Here is a 19,290-nt window from a genome sequence, read left to right on the forward strand (position 1 = left end):
GCGCTGCTTTCTGTGTGGTGCACAGGACTGGAGTCTGTCCTCGGGGGGTGCGTGTGGCTGTTCACTAGTCAGAGCCCCTGCCGAGTTTGGAGGAGCAGCAGCCGCTGGCGGATGTCACAGTGACCTGGGTCACCTCTCAGGGGTCTCACATCCCAGCTGCCATATTTGGTCTTCCCAGGGCCACGTTGGTGGTGGTCTTTTTAGAGTTTTAACAGAAGTTGGCACTGTCTATCATGACACGGAAAGCTCTCAGTGAAGGAACGCTCAGCTACCTTGTGACTTGTGGCTGTGCTTGAAAGACAGTACATTCTCCATTTCCAAAGAAAACCCAGGCCAGGATAATCTTGTTTCCAGGTAGGGTTTGTTCTCAGTCCCCATCTCTGATCTCTGTGGAGGAGGGGAGGGGAGGGCCGGGGGGGAAGTGGGAGGGGGGGCCTCGGTCTGGCCTTGGCAGTGGGGCTGGGACCTGCACTGCTGTGTTTAGACAGTCTGCTTGACTCAGGCAGGAGTAAGGACAGGCGAACTGGAGCGGAGGCAGAAAGCTAACGGCCTGTGCACGCGCTCTCAGTTGCCATGGGCCCTTTTTTTTTTTTTTTGCTCTCTTTTTGTTTTGAATAAATGATTTTTCCAGAAATAATTGCGAGTTTGGCAACAAAGTAACCACAAACATGATTAACAAGGCACCAGATACAGAGCGGCTCACCTCCCTCTCCTGCTCTTGTTCTGTAGCCCGCTCTTGTAGCCGGCGATCGCGTGAACGGCTCCCTGCGTCCAGGGCAGCAGAGAAGACACCTGATGGAAAAGGTCGCTGGGCGTCTGCTTCTGGGAGTCTGGCGCAGTGAGCAGCCTGAGCCTCAACGGCGGGGTTTGCGTAACACGTCTCGGGGCCTGGGATGTGCGTTTCAGTCCGGCTGACTTCTGAATACATTTCCACTTTTGACTGAAGCGCCTGGCCTGGAACATGTGCCTCGTTTTGTTTGTTGTTTTCTCTGCGCAGTATCCAGGGGTGTTTACCAGTCTCCTGTGGTCTTAGGGGAGAGACTGGGGAGCAGGCGCTCCTTCCATGGCTGGCCACTGGTGGCTTCCGTGTCCCTGCCGTGAAGTGTGTGCCCGCCTCTAGGTGGGCGTGTGCAGACAGAGGCCCACACGGCCCAGGTGGCTGATCTGTTCAGGTGACAGAAATTGGGACCATCAGGATGACATGTCCCCACCGTTAAATGTTGCCGACCCTGCACAGAGCTGCGTGGCCCTCAGGACAGAACCGTGGGTGGCGTGGATTCAGCTCGCAAGCCAACTGCCTTTGGCCCGTGCTGTGGGCTGGGCAGGGTTTCTCTCTGTCCCTGATGGCCCATTCCAACCTTTTTCTCTCCTGGAAAATGTCACAAAGTTACAGAAGCATTCATTTTACCTTTCTTTTAATTGAGATAAAACTTAAATAATAGAGAAGGCATCTCCCGAGCCCCCTTAAAGTCTGCGGTTCAGTGGCGAGAAGTGTGTTCCCAGCCCTGTGCTGCCGCCCGCGCTGGCTTCCGGAACCCTGTAGCGCCCCAGAGGAAAGCCCGTACTCCTGCTTCCCCCCGTCGGCTCCGGACAGACTCTGGGCAGCTTTCTGCGTCCACGGACCGGCCTGTTCCGGGCGTTCTGGGTAAGGGGTCGCACGGCATTTGTCGTTCGTGTCTCTGTAGCCTCTGTCAGCTTGCTTCCTGTTTGTGGCAGAGGACGTGCTGCCAGGTGGGCGCCGGCACCTTCTGCTGGTCCGACTGTCCCTCCGTGTGCTGCTGAGCGTCTGCATTGTCCCCGTCCTTGGGCGATTATTCCTGTTACTGCCGTGCGCACTCACGGCACGTGCTCACACGCACACGTGCAAGTGGGATCACTGGGTCCTGTGGTAATTGTGTGCCTTGTCAGGGACCGGCCCGCTGTGTCCCCGCGGGGGACAGTTGCATTGCCCCCGGCATGACCCAGGGATTCGTGTCTCTGCATCCTTGGGGACACTGGCTGTTTTCTGTCTTCCTCACGGGTCCCCGTGCGGGTGACGTGGAGGCCTTGTGGGTGACAGCTGTGCGGCAAGCTGAGAGTGTGCCCAGGCCGTGGTGTTGGGTCCTCTCCGTTTAGTCTGCCTTTTGCTTCTCTATATATTTTCTCACGCTGGTTATTTAGAAGTCGGCTGTGAAGGACCGTGTTCCCAGACGGCTGGGGGGGGCAAGGGTGCTGGCCCTGCCCCAGGGGCACAGCCCGCCGCTGCCCCACGTGCCCCTGCTCCCAAAGCTCCCATGCTGGGGCTGGAGCTGTGCCCTGCTGCTACTCAGTTCCCAGAGCTGCTCTTTCCCAAGCAGACGTGTAACAAGAGCGAAGTCCCTTGAGAAGGTCGGAGATGCCTACAAGACTTTGACCCTTTCCCTCTGTGTCTGAAGCGGCGGCTTGGTAAGCAGAGCTGGGCGGTCACGGTCGGTTTGTGTCCGAGATCTGCACTGGTCTCCAGGCCAGTGAGGATGAATGACCCTGAAAAGCCATGCAAGGAGAACGGCCCCAAAACATCCAAAAGCATGAGCCTCCTGACCAGCCCTGTCCGTGCTCCTGGGGCTGTGATGCTTATACTTCTTTTTTAAAGATCTTATCTATTTATTTGACAGACAGAGATCCCAAGTAGGCAGAGAGGCGGGCAGAGAGAGAGGAGGAAGCAGACTCCCTGCTGAGCAGAGAGCCCGATGTGGGGCTCGATCCCAGGACTCTGGGATCATGACCTGAGCCGAAGGCAGAGGTTTAACCCACTGAGCCCCCCAGGTGCCCCATGATGTTTATTCTTGAAAATACCAGGAGGCAGGGCAGGAACCCAGGGCCTAACTTTCTGGTAGGGATAGTTTGTGAAGGAAACGGCTGGAACCTGAGGGTGCGTGTTTGGGGCAGGTCTGGGGGAGCCGTTGCGGGGTACGGATGCCGGAGACGTGGTCTGGCCGCAGGAGCGCTGCCGGGGTTCCTCTCCTGAGAAGGACAAACCAGGCCATTTCTGGCCACAGAAACAGCCTGGGGTCACAGCGGCGGTGCTGCGGGGGCGCCCGAGCGCGGGACCCTCGCGCCTCCTGGAGCGCTGCAGCCGGTCACGGCGCGTTGGCTCCATTCTGGGGACGAGGGGAAGCCGGCCCTTGGTGGATGGCGGGCTGTCCCCGAGGACGGGCCGCCGGAGGGGAGACAGGCGGACGCTAGGCAGGGAAAGGACGGGGTGAACAGGAGAAGCAAACAGAAGAGAAACAAGGGCAACAATCATGGGAAAGGCACACGCCGGAGGCTCCAGGAAGAGCGCGCCCCAGGGAAGGCTGGCGAGGGGCCGGCGTGGAGGGCGGCGTGGAGGAGGAGCGTCCGCATCCGGGAGCAAAGAGCTGGCGGCCGGCGGCCGGCGGGCGGGAGGCGCGTGGATGGAAGGCGCTGGCGGAGCCAAGCCACGGGCTCAGGCGCGGGCACCGCCGTCGGGGAGCGCAGGGTAGCGTGTCCGGGTGCGAGCCCGCGCTTTCCACCGAAGGACGGCGGACGCAGCGAGCGCGAAGGGGCGCGGGGACCCAGGGAGCCCAGCCGCGGAGGGGACGCCGAGGGGGCCGCGCGGCATGGGCGCCAGGAGGCTGGGGACCGGGACGCACGCGGAGAGGCACGGCCGGGAGGGGCGGGGCGGGCCGGCGCGGAGGTCCCCCCACCCCTCCCACCTACCCCCGCGGTGAAGGGGCGGAGAGGCCGAGGGGCGAGGCACAGCTGGGGTCCGAGCGCGGAGCTAGGGCGCCCGAGCCCAGCGTGTGCGCGGGGAGAGCGGTGCCTTCGGTGCGGGGAGCCCTACCTGCCGGCGGGAGGCCTGAGGGGAGGCCTGGAGGGTAACTCCTGAATGTTCGGGTGCAGGGGCAGCTTTCGAGTGTGGGTGTGTTAAGGTTCATCTGTTTATCTTGGCGGAGAGGGGCAGAGAGAGCATCTGAAGCCAGCTCGGAGCCGGGCCTGGAGCACGGCGAGGCTCGACCCAGACCCCCCCGGTCGCGGCCCGAGCAGGAGCCAGGAATCCGGCGCTCCACTGACCGCGCCCTGCAGCGCCCCAAATTTGAGCTCCCTGGGTGCAGCGGACCCTGCGCGCTGTCGCGCATGCTCTGTGGCTGCTCGGCCTCGGGTGCGGCCTGGGTGAAGGGGACCCTGTCGGCCTGTCAGGGCGGTCCGGGCTCCCCGGCGGTTGCTGACTTGCTCAGGGTCACATGGCCACAAAGGGGAGTGGAGATCGGCACACCTCGGACACTCAACTTTATTTTTTAAAAGATTTATTTAGTAATCCTTTAGAGAGTGTGCTCGTGAGCAGGTGGGGGTCGGGGGCCGGAGCCAGAGGGAGAGGGAGGTTTTAGTAGTGGGGCGTGCACGTGGGGAATGGCAAGTGGTCAGATCAAAGAATGTCCCCGTGCCATTGGGGACAGGCTGCACCCCGCCCCGACCTCCCCATCCCCAGAGGCAGCTGCTGGGAAGCTTCTGGTGTGTGGCTCCACCCGCCCGTTGCTCCACAGAAGCAGCGGCCCAGCTCTCCCGTCCTCCTGCGGCCCTGGCCGGGGAGCCTCCTGGCTGTCTCGGGAGGGACGCCCACTTCCCCAGCCTCTAGGGGCTGCTCTGGCAGCTGCGGCATCATGTCCACGTACATGCGTGTCCGGAGCAGAGTTCCCGGAGGAGGCCTGGGGCCGGAGCCCATGTGCACAGCGGTGGTCTGCCCCATGCCGTCCCACAGCCTCGGCCTGTCCAACACATTTGATTTTCCTTTAAAAGGGGAACAGATGGGGCGTCTGGGCCAGATGGGGCGTCTGGGCCGCTCACATGGCAGGGCGTCTGCCTTCAGCGCAGGTCGTGATCTCCAGGTCCTGGGATCCAGCCCTGCGTCAGGCTCCCAGCTGGCTCGGCAGGGAGCTGCTTCCCCTGCTGCTTGTGCTCACGCTCCTTCTGTTAAATAAATACATCGGTAAATACATATATAAAAGGCAAACAGAGGGCAACCCCCTCAGGTCCCCTCCGCCTCTGGGAGCTTTGTGCTAACCCCTTCGCTATTGCTCCGGAAACCTCACTTTGCTGCCCACTCCTGAAAAAAACACAAATAGGCAGAACAGAGCTGAGCATCTTCTCGGGCACGGACAGGCTCCTCTGTTTGCTCCTCTTCTCTCTGGCTACGGCCTTTGCCCGTCAGGTGTCCACACTTACCCTCTCTGTGAAGCCTGGACCAGAATGACTCTGCTTCCACCCTGGTAAGGGCTCTTTGGGGGCACGGGCAGAGTCCCTGCCTCCCGGGGTTCCCCTATCCTGTCAGGGCAGTGGGCGGGCCGGGGCCAGGTCAGGAAGTGTGGCCCTCCCTACTTTTGCCAGAGTGCTGGAGAAGCTGGGGAGCAGCCCGAGATGGAGCGTGCGGACTCCAGGCAGGAGGAGAGCAAGTCTGGGGCCCTGGCCACACCCGGCCTCAGTTGCCTGGACCCTCGGATCTGTGTCACCTGCTTCACAGGCTCCAGCTTGGCCCGAGTCCCCATGGTCAGCAGAGGCCCTTCCTAGAATGGGCGCCGCTGATCGTCTGATGCCAAGTCTCCTGTCTTGTTCCTCGCTCCTTGAGGCCTCTGGGACACGGAGCCGGGGGAGGTGGGGTGACCGTGAGTATCAGGCCGCCTGCACCGCCCCCACCCCCGACAGGAGGCACTCAGCCTGCTCGCTGTGTGTGAGCGAAGCCAAGTCGCTCGTGAGCCCCACGTGGTGGCTGCCGGGGACGCTGGCCCCAGCAGGTCCCTCTGCACCCTTGGAGGGGTGGCTGTGCTGTGGGGCAGGAGGTCGTGGTGACCCTGGTGTCCTGACCTGTGTCCCGGCTCTTCCCAAGAACCCTGGCCTTCTCTGCCAGTTTGAGGCCCGGCTGTCTATGGAGATTTACAGAAGGTGCAGGGGGAAGTTTCCATGGGCTCCGGACCCGGCAACCCAAGACCTTGAATTCTAAGGGCACGTCTCTGCCTCACTGCAACTTAGTGTTTTTCCCCCCACTATAAAAGCAGTATTTGGGATTTTGTACAATGGGCTATTTGTGCAAGCGTCTGTTGCCGTTACACAGAAGATCACCAACACACGCGGCCCATCCTTTGAAGCATCTCCCTTCCCGCTCTCAGGCTTTTTTCACAGGAGGGACAGGAGGCGGTGCCACTTGGCAGCCTGGCCAGGAACCGGGCCGTGGCTATGTTCCCACCCGTCCCCCCTCTGGAACGTGCCTAAGGATGTGCAGGGTGTTGGCACTAGCAGAGGGGCCCTAAAGAGGGTGGACCCCAAGCCCTGACTCAGGGAAGGATCCGGTCTTCCCACAAGAGACCCGTGTGCCACGCCCATCCTCTGTCCCCACGCTGGGCAGGGACCCCTCAGACCTGCTGAACAGACAGGACGGCACGGCCCCGAGCCCGTGTCCCGGGGTGAGGCTGCCGAGTGCCCGTGGCCAGGCTTTCCCTCCAGTTCTGTAGCTCGAGGCGTTCATGGGGTGGGAGGGGGCTTAAATTCTCTTGCCAGCGGTCAGGTACTTCTTTTTCGTTGATAGGTCTCTGGCTCGAGACGCATCTCCTCTCGTTCTGGACCTGATGAAGATGGTGAGATGCCCATCGGCCTCTGTGCGTGCCATGAAAGGTGGAGAGCTGTGGGGGCCGGGAAGGGAGCCAGTGTATTCTGCACGGGCAAGGACAGTGAATCATTGTGCCCGCAGGGTGCGCTGGGGGAAACCAAAGCTGGCCACAGACCTCTGCTCTTCCCCCGAGTCTGCTGGAGCCCTCTCCTTCCTCTTTCTCAGTCTCTCCCTTGTTTCGGAGATCTCCTCTGAGTGTCTCCTGGAGCACGCTTCCACAAGACGTCATGAAGCATTTTTGGTGAATCTGCATCTCTGAAAATACTTGACTGGTGATCTGAACACGGGTCAACTTCTAGGCTGCAAATTATTTTCTCGTGTAATTGTTAGAGCCTCATTGCACTGTCTTCTGTCTGTGACACGGTGCGAAGAGGTTTTCCCCAGGCCTCGTCACCCCTGTGGGGTCTGCACACACGGCCAGGGATGCCCTGAGTGCTGTCACTGGGCGGCAGGGGGAGCCGGCAGGTGCTTCTGCTGCTGCGATGTGGGACTGTCAGGCCTGGGGAGAATCTGATGCCGTCTCTGGCCATCCCATTCCCACCATGTTCTGGTTTCTCCTGGAACTCATCAGGCCTCATCTGTCTACCTCCTCACCTGCTTCTTTGCCTTTTCCTTTTTAAGAAAAGATTTCCCACTTCACCTCTCAGCCAACTTGCTAATTTGTTTTGAATTTTGGCTCTCACATTTAACTTCAAATGTTTCATTTTGAAATTTTCCTTTTAAAATACTATGTGTTCTTTTTTAATGCACACAGTTCCTTTTCATTTTTTTATTATTATTATTTTATTTATTCATTTGAGAGAGATACAGAGACGGAGAGAGCACAAGCAAGGAAAGCAGCAGTGGGAGAGGGAGAAGCAGGCTCCCCGCTGAGCAGGGAGCCCAATGTGGGGCGCAGTCCCAGGACCCTGGGATCATGACCTGAGCTGAAGACAGACGCTCAACCACATGAGTCACCAGGTGCCCCCATGGTTCCTTTTCAGCCTCAGGTCACTACTCATCATTCTGTTTCTGCTCTGGCAGCACCATCTCTACCCCTTTGGTCTGATTCCTCACTTGCACATCAGAAACGACCGTAAGATGCCTGGTGAAGACGGGCTTCCCGCCACGCAGGAGTGAAGAAGGTGGCCAGGAGCCCCGTGGGCACAGGCGAGGCTCATTGGCGCCCCAGCCCTCGAGCACACTGGCTTTGAGGTTTGCAGTGCACAGCACTTCTTCTCTTCTCTCTGGAATGTCGCACTCCTCTGAGGGCCCCGAGCCTCCCAGCGTCCCATCCGTGGCTGCCCGTTTCCCGCCGCACACCGGCTCCTCATCCCTCTAGCTGTTCGTGTGTGACTTTGCCCCCATGGGGGGCTGACGCCTCCATCTACCTCTGTCTTTGTCTATGCTGTGGTTCTGAGTAACAGACTCTAACCCATCTTCGTTTCTTAACTGGAAGTTTCCTCCCGTTAGGCCTTCGTGATCATGGACTTGCTCTGCCAGCTCACTCTGGTTGGTGGCCCAGTGCTTTTCTTATCTTCTTTTCCAACTTATGCTTTTCACGATCGTAGTTGTTCACTTTGAATTACTGCATTTTTTCTTTCAGACTGAAAATATAAACAGCTTATACTAATTAACATTAACTTATATTACACATGTTTATTAAAGTCTGAAATTAAAGAGTCTTGTGCCCCTTCCCAGCGGTAGGAGGGTCTTGGGATGTTTGCCCCCTTCACGGGCACGCGACTGTCTGGTATTCCAGGAGACATTATTCTTTTATACAGACAGCGTTTGGACGTCATTCGTATCGGTCATTTTGCTTGCTCCCCACTCCATGTCCTAAGACCATCATTCTGCAGTCATTTTCACCCTCTTTGCTGTATAAACTTCAGAGGTTGTTTCAGTGGAAGTCCCTTAGTGTAAACGATCTTATATTTTACTTATCTATAAATGTCTGTTTTCACCTTCGTGAGAAATAATTTTGCTGCCCATGCAATTCTAGGTTGACAGGTGTTTCCTCCCAGCGCCTCAAAGAGGTGAAGCCAACTGCCCCCTCTATGCCTCTTTGAGAAATCCACTGAGGGTGGGCCGCTGGCTCCTTTGGGAGCAATTGAGCCTTTCTCTGGGATGATGTGAACGTCTTTCTTGCTGGGCTGTGCTCTCACTGTGCTGTGTCTAGGTATGGATTTCTCTTTATTTACGCTGCTTCAAAGACATTATGCTGCCCAGATGTGTAGGTTTTTCAGTAAAGAAAGAAGAGCTCGAAGGGACACTATAAATGGGCGCTCCAAAGAAATCCAGTCCTGTAAAGTGCAGAGGCTTGTCCTTGCGAAGAATGAATGAGCCCACACAGATGCCAGCCCTTCCAGGCGTCTCAGCTGTCTACCAGCACAGCTTGATTCCCATTGTCCTTTGTGGCTGACATGTTGGGGGTGGCGGTTCTGGGTCTTGAGGCTGGCTGGAACTTGCAGTGTATTGGTAACGAGTTCAGTGTCCTCTCCTTTCACTGATTGTTTTGTTGGCCTGATTACGGGGGGGACTCAGTTCAGGTGGGGGCTGCAGACACTCCTCTTCCCCAGCTGGGGTTGGGTGCTGTCTCCCTGCCCAAGCTCACCTTCACCTCCATTCTCAGTCCGGCACAGGATGGGAGATTGAACCTGCTGGAGAATAGGGACTGGGTGGGCTGCGGCAGCCAGCTGCTGACAAAGTTGGACTTGGCGGGATGCCTTGGTGGTTCAGTCAGTTAAGTCGCTGCCTTCAGCTCAGGTCATGATCCCAGGGTCCTGGGATCGAGTCCCGTGTCAGGCTCCTTGCTCAGCAGGGAGCCTGCTCCCTCTCTCTGCCTGCCACTCTGCCTGCTTGTGCGTTCTCTCTCTGACAGATAAATAAATGAATAAAATCTTTTAATAAACAAGTTGGAATTGTTATAATCAGGGGGCATGTCACCGTAGGGCCTTACTGGGTATCCTCTCCTGCACTCTCTTCTCCGGGGGCTCCTATCAGGTCTACGCCAGACTTCCTTATTCTGCTTTACAAACCCTTTCACCTTTCCTTTAGATTTTTCATCAACTTGTTTATGCAGTATCCGATTTCCTTGGATGTGTCTTCCACTACACTAATGCTCTCTTCAGCAGTATCTCCTCTGCTATTTAACCTACCCACTGAGTTCTATTTCAACAGTTGTATTTTTCATTCTAAAAGTTCTTTAAAAACCCTGCCCGTCCATACTTGATAGTCTGATATTGCTTTCTCATTGCTGTGACTGGCTTCTTTATTTCTGTGCACACTTCACACATAACTGTTCCCTTGCTTGTATCACCTGGTGATTTCATTATCTGCAGTTCTTTGAGGTTTCTGTCTACTGTTTGCGGTTTTCCTCGGCCCTCATTCAGTGAGAACTTCCCGCGTGGTTGGTGATCTTTAAGTTCATTGCTTGACCTTAGAAACAGGAGTACTACAGGTCTAATTCCTCCAAAGTGTGATTGCTTTGGCTGCTACTGGTCTCTGAGAGGCACCATGAACCTGGGACCCTTCAGCTTATCTGAGGATTTGGGCTCAGCACCTGAATTGGGGGCTCAGTTTTCTACCTCCCCATTGGTCCAAGAGTCAGGCGCCCAGTAGCTGTGGTGCCACTGAGTCCACCTGAGGGCAGCTCTGCCTCCACAGGCTGCATAGCCCTTGGCCTGAGCTTGCATCAGAAAAGAAATAGGTGACCCCCGAGAGCTTTAAACTTGTACAGCAATTTTAGAGGTCCCAGCCGCTTATGGGACCCAAAATAACACAACCAACTGGAGCAGGTGATAACCAGGAAATGGCACTGAACCACGGCCTGGCCAGCACAGATTGGGATCCTGAAGCTGGGCCCCAGGACTCATGGCCAGGTGACTGCTGACTTTTCTTAGTCATTACAGTAAACTTTCAACAAGATGACCTCACTCGATTCATTATGGCGGAGTTCTAAGACGTGCAACAAAGACGCTTTGCCATTCCTTCCTTCCATTTCTGGCGAATAACACGTCTGTATCCAAGGAGCTGTTGTGGTATGATGTGAAACAGTAAGTTATAAATAGTGAATTCACTTGAGTTTTACTTTCTGCCTTCTCTGACTGCAGATTCCAAGGTTCCACGAATGTGCACACGTCTCATACCCTTTCACACCCCCAAGTGCACCCTGACCTCTACACGACACTGAGCCCATCTGTTGATGAAACCTTTTGAAGAACGGGCTCTGGAATCAGCCCTCCTGGGAAGTCTGCCCAGTGTCTTTCTCTTGCCCCAATCGTCTGTGCTCTTGGTACTCTGGAGGTACTGCTGTTCCTGGGCTTGTCACTGGCGCTACACAGAGGCTTTCCTTGTCTGGGTCACTCTCTAACCTGTAGAGTCCCTGAGTACATGTGTCAGGCTGGTTTTGTCTCTCCCAGAACAGTGCACAGAGTCTGGACAAGTGTGTGCCTAGGAAACATCTGCAGAAGGCACAGATATCTTTCTTTCCCTTTTCCTTTCTTTCCCCATTCCACCAACTGAGCCACCCAGGTGCCCCAAAAGTACAAATATCTTGAATCACTGAATTCTACTCCAGAAACCAATACTGCACCATATGTTAACTTAGTAAAATTTAAATTAAAAAAAAAATTACAAATATCTTAAACTTCCTTTTCTTGTACTACCTTTAAGAGACTGAGCAGAGCTCTGCAAGCAGCATTCTCTGAAGTGGCGTGAAAACACAGCAGATCTGTGTCCTCGCCTCTGGCCCACCCTGTGGTCTCTGTGGGGCATCTCTCACACCCTTCCCAAGATACTTCACAGACACCCTTTGGTGGAGTATGTTCCGTTCTGGCATACTCTGAATTGAGGGCTGTATTCAATCAGTTCTGGCTACAGGAGCTCCTACTCGGATGGAGAGACACAGACATAAACTCAGAGCTTTGACACAAAATAGAAAGGTACTCTTGCCTTTTAAAAACTGCCATGGAACTAAGAAAACAATAACGCAAAACAGAGAACCACTAATAGATAAATCTCAAAAACGTTAAGCAGAGGAAAAGAAGCCAGACATTAAAAAGTATATGTGAAATCATCCTATTTACGTAAGGTTCTAGAATGAGCAAAACTAGAGCCACAGAAATGACGTCACTGGGTGCCTCTGAGGCTAAGGCGGCAATGGAGACAGTCTATTATCTTGAGAGCACAGCGGTTCTAAAGGTCAAAACAGGTCGCATTCGTCAAATCTCATAAAACCCAGCCCTTAAGATCTATGCGGTACGCAAATGTGAATCACACGTCAGCAAGTGCTACCCATATGAAATCCGTCTCAGGGGACATGTGTCCTCATCAGATCGCCCTCCTTTGGGGAAGCCTTTGTTCCCTGCTATTAAACCAGCCTTCCTTGGACTCTTTCTCCTCTGACCGCCAGCTGGGGAGCAGCAGACACACTAGGGGCTTCCCCATGGGCGAGAACTTAAAGTGCCAGGCTGCTCCCTCACCCTCCTCATGCAGGTGGGATGAAGGCCACAGCCCTCCAGGCACAGCCAGAGTTTCACGGGTGCTGCACCCACCGCATCCCGGCCCGTTTGCAGGCTCAGTCTGTGCCGTGGACGCGCTGGTGCTGGATCAGGTGTGAGCTCAGGCGGAAGGCGCGGCCGCACTTGGTGCAGTAGAAAGGCTTCTCCCCCGTGTGGACCCGCCGGTGCCGGAAGAAGCCCGACAGGGCTCTGAAGGCGCGGCCACACTCCCCGCAGGCATATGGCTTCTCCCCGGTGTGGATGCGCCGATGCTCGCTGAGGAAGGAGCTCCGGCTGAAGGCGCGTCCGCACTCGGGGCAGGCGTAGGGCTTCTCACCCGTGTGCACTCGCCGGTGCTGCAGGAGGTTGGAGCTCTGGCTGAAGGCCTGCCCGCACTCTTGACATTCATAGGGGCTCTCCCCATGGTGGGTGCGCTGATGCCGGGCCACATTGGAGCTATGCAGGAAGGCCTTCCCGCACTCGCTGCATGCGTACGGCCTCTCGCCCGTGTGTGTCCTCTGGTGCTTGGCGGCGTCTGACCGCTGACCAAAGGACTTGCCGCACTCAGCACATTCGTACGGCTTCTCTCCCGTGTGAGTTCGCTGGTGCCGGACAAGGTTAAAGCTCTGGCTGAAGGCTCTCCCGCACTCCTTGCAGACGTAGGGCTTCTCCCCGTGGTGGGTGCGCTGGTGCCGGACCACATGCGAGCTGTGGATGAAGGCCTTCCCGCAGTCGCTGCACGCATACGGCTTCTCCCCGGAGTGAATGCTCTGGTGCTTCACCACGTCCGAATAGCATTTGAAGCTCCGGTCACAGGTGCCACACTGATAAGGCTGCCCTTTGTGGGGGCCCCTCCTGTTTGAGGCAGAGCGAGCGTTTGGGGAGGCCTCTGACAGGGACACTCTGGCGTCCAGACCGCTCTGCCCTCCAGGTTTTGCAGAAACAACTGGTACCTTCAGGGAATCTCTGGGCCTGTCTCCGGCCTCCTCATTCCCACAGCCGTCCAGAAGCCCCAGGGCCCAGGGAGGCCCCTGTAATGGGTCCAGCACTCTCTCTCCCTGGCAAGGCTCTTCTTCTTCCAAAGCCTCCTGCGTTGGCGTCGGCTTGGCACTCTGAGCCCCTTGCTCGGCCACTGAAGGAGCCCAGCAGGAAGCCTGGCTGCCACCCGTCACCTGTGCCAGGGAAGCTGGAAAAGAGGGTCAGAGGCGAGTGACTGGAGGCCTAAGGAAGCTCTGAGGGCACACAGCTGTGTGGGCATGGACAGGGTGGTGGCCACCGGGGTATGGGCAGAGCTGACAGTAACGGTGTGGGGCAGACCGGCACCACGCATGCCCAGCTCTCCCCAGTGCCTGTGGTCCCTGCACTGGGACTCCAGGGTGGCCTGAGCCTCTCCCCTCAGGCTCAGGACAGCAGGAGGCAGAAGCCCGGGCCTTGAGTGCCGCTGGCTCTGCTGTATGGCCGGTAAGGCAAAGAACACTGCCAGAGGAACACCGAGGCAGAGGGACCGGGAGGCACGGGTCCCCGTCCCAGCTCACGTCCCAGCTCTGGGCCCCCGACAACTCTGTCCTTGACACCTCCCCATGACCCGCCAAACTCAAAGGCCTCTGGTCCAGGCAAGTAAGAGGATCCTTCCTCAGAGACCAATCCATGGCAAGAACAAGCAGCAGCCAGCGTCTGGAGCCAGTGGGCTGGACTGCAGGGCCTCCCAGTCCTGGCTGCTCGGTGGTGAGGCTGCTGGTTGCCCCTGGCCCTGCTGGCTCCTGGGCACAGACCACACGCCCATTAAGACAAACGGCTTTAGGGATGTGGCCACAAGGCAGAATGCCAGGCAGTTCCTGCCACGTTCACAGGGTCTATGGGGGCATCCGGGAGGCGAGACAAGGATGCTTCCTTGCAGGTGGTTCGGTAGGAGGGCAGCCCCCAGGGCAGCTTTCTAAGGGGACCGAGGGGGCTGTGCCTGCACCGCTGTAACAGAGCAAGGACTGAGCCCGCCCAGGTGAAAGAGGCTCCTGCGTGGGGGGTGGGGGCAGGGCAAGGCCAGGATTCCCGGGGGTCGGTGGAGCGGGCAGGCACCCACAGCCGCTTTCCATCGACTCCCTAACTAACTAACTAACTAACTAACTAGGGGGCCACCCACCTGAGCAGCTGGAGATGGGGAGAGACCCCAGGCACAGGGCCAAGAAACAGGAGGCCCTCTAAGGAAGGCCCAGTCTGGTCGTGAGGTTTGGCAGACTTAGAAGTTCAAGAAAACAACTCATAGGCACTGGTTTTGAAGAAAGAATTATTCAGAATTAAAAGCTGGGGGGGGGGTACATACACCCTTTCCAGTTCCAGTAGGTCAGGCCTTGGGCCCTGCCTCCTGAGGCCATCCCAGCCCCCAGCAGGCAGCCCTGAGTGTGTGTGTGGGTGTGAAGGGGGGAATCCTCTCAGTGATGACCTCCCAGGGTGCCCTGAGGAGCCCTAAACTTGGAGGCCTTGTTCCCGACTGGGGCAGTTTTGCCCGGGGGGCACACTGGCTATGTGGGAACCATCTCTGGTTGTCACACCTGCAGAAGGTGGTCCTGGCCTTCTGTGGGTGGAGACCAGAGATGCTGACTATTCTAGAACGCCCAGGACACCCTGTCAGCCATGAGAAGTCTTCCATCCCAGGATGTCCAGTGCCAAGGCTGAGAAACCCTGGTGGAGGGAAGTCTTCCCAAAAGGTGAGAACTTGGTTTCGAACCAAGAAACTCCGGGCCCTGGCAACAGCTGCTGGTCTCCCGACTGACGTGCACCAGCCCCATCAGCACCACCTCCGGTCTCACGCTCCCCTGCAGCCTGCTTTCAGGCCACGGACCCCAGGGCATGTGCTTGAGACCAGCAACCAGGACACAGTGGTCCTATTCCCTTTATAAATGTGTGCTTTGTTGTGACCTGTTTCTTCTCCGCCACTCTGTGTATGCTGACATTTGCTAAAACCGTTACTTGGTCCAAAACCGCAGGACAGTGAAGAGCCCCGTTGGGACAGATCTGGCCAGGATGGTCAGACAAGGGAGGCCTGGCAAGCCCGGGACTTGAAGGGCAGCTTCATGGCAGACCCAAAGAAGGGACAAGCGTGTGTTCGTGGACACAGAGTGGCTGAACCACCTGACGCAGGGGTTCTCTGGCTTCCAGGGAGAACGGGTGCAGGTGTGTGGGCAGGGGGTCTGCAGTACGTTCTGCGGGCCAGGGTCTACTCCAGCCAGGCTCCTGCTGCCGAGCACGCTGCACCAGAGCCGGGAGGTGGGAGAGCCTGCGGCAGCGCGAGTGTCCATGCTGGGCAGGGGTTGAGCATCGTCCCAGGCCACAGTGACAATGGTAAGCGGGACAGGAGTCTTCAGCTTCGACAGCCCGCAATCAAGGCCTTAAACCTTCAGAACAGAAGGGGGCCTGGAGCCTGGGAGGGGAGAGGCTAGCCAGGTTTTCTCTCCATACTCTTCCGGGCCTCCTAGTCTGAGCCCAGGCTAGCCGGGCCCTGAGAAATGGGGCCAGAATTAACAGTCTCGTTCTCAGAAGTCTCCAGGCAGGGGAGGGGCAGAGGAAGAGGGGTGCAGAGTGTCGCCACGAGAGCAAGGGGATGGAACACGGAGTGGCGAGGACAGCAGGCAGTAGGGGTGGGAGCTGTGTTAGGCAAACAAAGGGACAAGGAAGTGCTGCCCGAGCCCAGCTACATCCCCTAGCAGCCAGGCAGGTGGGCTCTGGGAGCCCCGATTCCTAAGCTGTTCCCTCCTCCCTAAGCCCACCTTGCTGCCCACCCCTCACCTGTGTGTGTGTCCATCAGGGTAGCCCTGTCCGTGGCGTTCTGGAGACCCAAGCCTGGGGGCTCTCCTTGCCGTGCCTTGCAGAAGCACCAGGAGTGGGAATCCCTGCCTGGGTAAGAGAGAAGACAAGGGGAGAGCGTGACAGGGGAGTCACTGCTGACACCAGAGGCACTGCTGGGGACTGCACGGGCCTGTGTCTGCCACTAGAACTCGAAGTCACGACTAAACGGACACCCCAGTAGCTAGGGCTCCATAGGGTGCAGTCTGGGAATGCCGTCTGGACCACGTTGGCGTCCCTGAGCCCTGCCCCGGCGGGCACCGCTGGAGGCGGCAGCCCCGGACTAGCTGCCGGCCTGGTCCTGCTCCTCCACGAGCAAGCCCAGCGACGGCTGGTCAGTCCTCAGATGTCTGCAGACACATCTAGGGATGTACGGTTTCTCTCGGTAATTATAAAGATTTGATCATAAAACTAGGAAACCAGGGAAACAGGAAATTACTGGACTGGCGCAGGTTTGGCCGGAGGAGGACCCTGCGCGCTAACACCAGAGGCACCGTTGGACAGAGGCGACCACACGAGCAAGGCCAGTGCGGACACAGAGAAGGAAAGAAGGAACCTGGGGCGGGGCGGGGGTCGACGGCAGGTTTCTAACCCAGGTTCCCGGCCTTGCCCGTGAGGAGCACGACACACTGGTGGGAAATCAGGGCGAGCGCTGAAGTCACCCCGGGGCCCACGGCAGAGCTGGCAGGCGGCCAGCGCCGCGTTGGACCCTCGAGGGTCTGACCCCTGATTCGCCGCGGAGGACTGCGACGCGGGGCGCCCGGGCGCTTCCGTCGGGTCAGGGCCTGCCTCGGCTGCGGTCGGGCGATCGCGGGTCCTGCGGTCCGGCCCGGCGGCCCCTGCTCGGGGGAGCCTGGTCCCCTCGGCCCGCCGCTGCCCGGTTCTCTTTCTCCGGCAAATCAGTACCATCTTCAAACAGAAACACCCCGTTCCTACTCTTCGGGACCGAACACCTGCGGGAGCGACCCCGGGAGCGCGACCCGCACGGACGCGGCGCCCCAACGTGCGGCCGAGCAAGCCGACGGCCTCGTCTCAACGGAAATCTGCGCCGCAAAGGGCCGGAGCCGCGGGGGACGCAGCGGCCCCCGGCGACCCCCCGGGACCAGGGCCGCCGTGCCCGCCGCCGTCCGCCTGGCTGGGGCGGGGGCGGGGCTGTCCGGGGCCGCCGCACGGGTCGCGGGCCGGTCCCCGCGGCCACACGGTCGGAGGGAGCCGTCCCCGCGCCGTCTCGCTGCTCGGGCCGCGACTCCCCTCCGCTGTCACTCCCCACGGCGCACCTGCAGCTCTTCCGAAGCGAGCGCCCCGCCTAAGCGCAGGTGTCCGCGCCCCAGGTCCCCGCTCCGGTGCGGCCCGCAGCCGGAGCCCGCCACTCACCTGCAGCCCCTCCGCTCCCGGAACCGCCGCCGTCCCCCGCGCGGCGGCGCGGCACTTCCGGTGACGCTCTAGGCGCCGGAGGACTATGGACCCTGCTGCCCGGGCGGCCGCGGCGCGGGCACTTCCGGTGACGCTCTAGCCCGCGGGAGGGCCGTGCATCTCGCTGCCCCCCGGGTCGGCTCCCAGCTTGGCGGCCCGGGCGCTGGCTCCGGTCGCCGCGTCTTCACGGACCCCACCGCCGCCCCGCTCCGGCCCGCCGGCCTCCTAGAGCCGCGAGCCTCCCAAGTCTTTCCTCCCTCGCCTCCAGCCAGGCCCGGTGGGGTCGGGGGCCGCGGGATGAGCGAAGGCCTTGCGGGCGGACAGGGGTGGGGGAGGGGTGGGCCGAGTCCGGGGGCCGCGGGCGGGGGGCGGGGGGCGAGGGGCGGGGGAGCAGCGGGGCCGGGGAGGGTGTGGGGAAAGCGCCCTGGGCCAGGGGCCGCCAGCGCCCGCGGCGGGGAGGGAGCCCCGCAGCCGCCCCCTCCGGCGCGCGGCCCCCGCTCGGCCGCCGGACCCCCCTGCGCCCGCTGGGCCTCCCCGCCGGCCTTCCGCGCCCGCGCACGTGGGGGCCGAGGACCCGCCGTGCGGGCGCTGGGCTTCGCGGGGGCCGACGTCGGGCGCGAGCGGGGCCGGTGGGGACGTTTCGTGGCGGGCGACGAGGGCAGCCGCAGCTCTGGCGGACTCGGGGGGACGTGAGCCCCGCGTGGTCTGGGGCCCGGGTGCGGCCCTGCCAGAGGCGTGCGGGGCTGCAGGGGCTTGATGCCCGCCCAGGCCGGTCCGCCGCTCGCTGGGACGCGGCCGGGATCTGGCCCCTCCGGGCGTGTGCGGGGTGTGCGGGTGTACGCGGGCGTGTGCGCGGGGGACCGAGCTCAGCGAGGACCTTCTGGCTGTGCTTGCGGCGGGAACAGGCGTCGGCGGTTCGGAGGCCCGAGTGCTCGCGCCTAGCGGGGAACCCGCACTCTGGGGGCCTCCAGGGGGCCCAGTCAGTGGAGCGACGGTCTCTGGCTCGGGTCGTGATTCTGGAGTCCCAGGATCGAGTCCCGCATCGGCTCCCGGCTCAGCGGGGAGGCCGCGTCTCCCTCTGACCCTCCCTGCTCTGTGATCTCTCTCTCTCTCTCTCAAAGTCTTTTAAAGAATAAATGAAGAAAAAATGATGTTTCTTGAGCTTCCCAACCTTTACGATCTCCATTTGTTTGGGTCAGGGAGTCCGGCCAGCCCAGCCACGCCTGTCTTTGGGTCTGTCCCAGGGTGCCCTGAGGTGTGGGTGGGGACCGGGGCTCTCCTGAGGCTCCAAGGGTGGGGTCTGCCTCCAGGCTGGGGATGTTGGCCGGATTCAGGTCCTGAGGGTGGGAGTTAGGAGTTTCCTGGTGTCCCTCCCCTCCTCGCTGGGATGCGGGCTTTCCCACGGGCACCGCATTCCGGGGTTTCTCAACACAGTGGACGCTGTCCTGTTTCATCGCCGCTGAGAAACCTTCACAGCATCTGCCACAGTGTACGTCATGGGGCTTGGGTCTTGAACGGCATGTCCCCAAGGCACCGTACGGGTGTCTCTCCGTGCCCAGGAGCTTTCCTGTCAGTGACTTCTCTGGCCTCTCTTGAGCCCCCTCGTTCAGACGGAAACCCCAGAGCACGGAGGGCCCCTGGAAGCGTTCACCTGCTCCCTGACAGTGATCCTCTCTACAGGCTTCTACAAAAGTCTCTTGCAGTGGTGTCCACTCTGTGTCCTTGAACCCACTCACCAAACAGAAGCACAGGCAGTGAGTGGCCCCTGGTGCCGGGCAAGAAGGGGGATTGTCATAGCTGGGCTGGGCCAGCAGTGGCAGCCATGGAGGGCGCTGGCTCTCCAGGAGCTAGGAACTCTGTGCCATCTGCTATGCCCAGCGGGCCCTCCCCTTCATCAGGCTGGCGCTGGCCCGTCACCCCAGC

At 59.5% G+C, this 19,290-nt stretch overlaps 1 protein-coding gene across 1 annotated transcript; it reads right to left on the bottom strand.

The window, feature by feature from the left end:
- Positions 1–4,269: 4,269 nt before the first annotated feature.
- ZNF696 (zinc finger protein 696) lies at positions 4,270–17,550 on the bottom strand. The gene is made up of 4 exons (XM_082720562.1): positions 17,329–17,550; positions 15,898–16,005; positions 6,390–13,303; positions 4,270–4,947 (listed from the first exon to the last, which is right to left on the bottom strand). Exons 2-3 carry the CDS (start codon positions 15,911–15,913, stop codon positions 12,195–12,197), a joined length of 1,125 nt encoding a protein of 374 aa, XP_082576688.1. The 5' UTR covers positions 15,914–16,005; positions 17,329–17,550; the 3' UTR covers positions 4,270–4,947; positions 6,390–12,194.
- Positions 17,551–19,290: the final 1,740 nt, after the last annotated feature.

Source organism: Mustela nivalis (genome assembly GCF_964662115.1).
Source record: "Mustela nivalis genome assembly, chromosome: 2".
Classification (NCBI taxonomy): Eukaryota; Metazoa; Chordata; class Mammalia; order Carnivora; family Mustelidae; genus Mustela; species Mustela nivalis.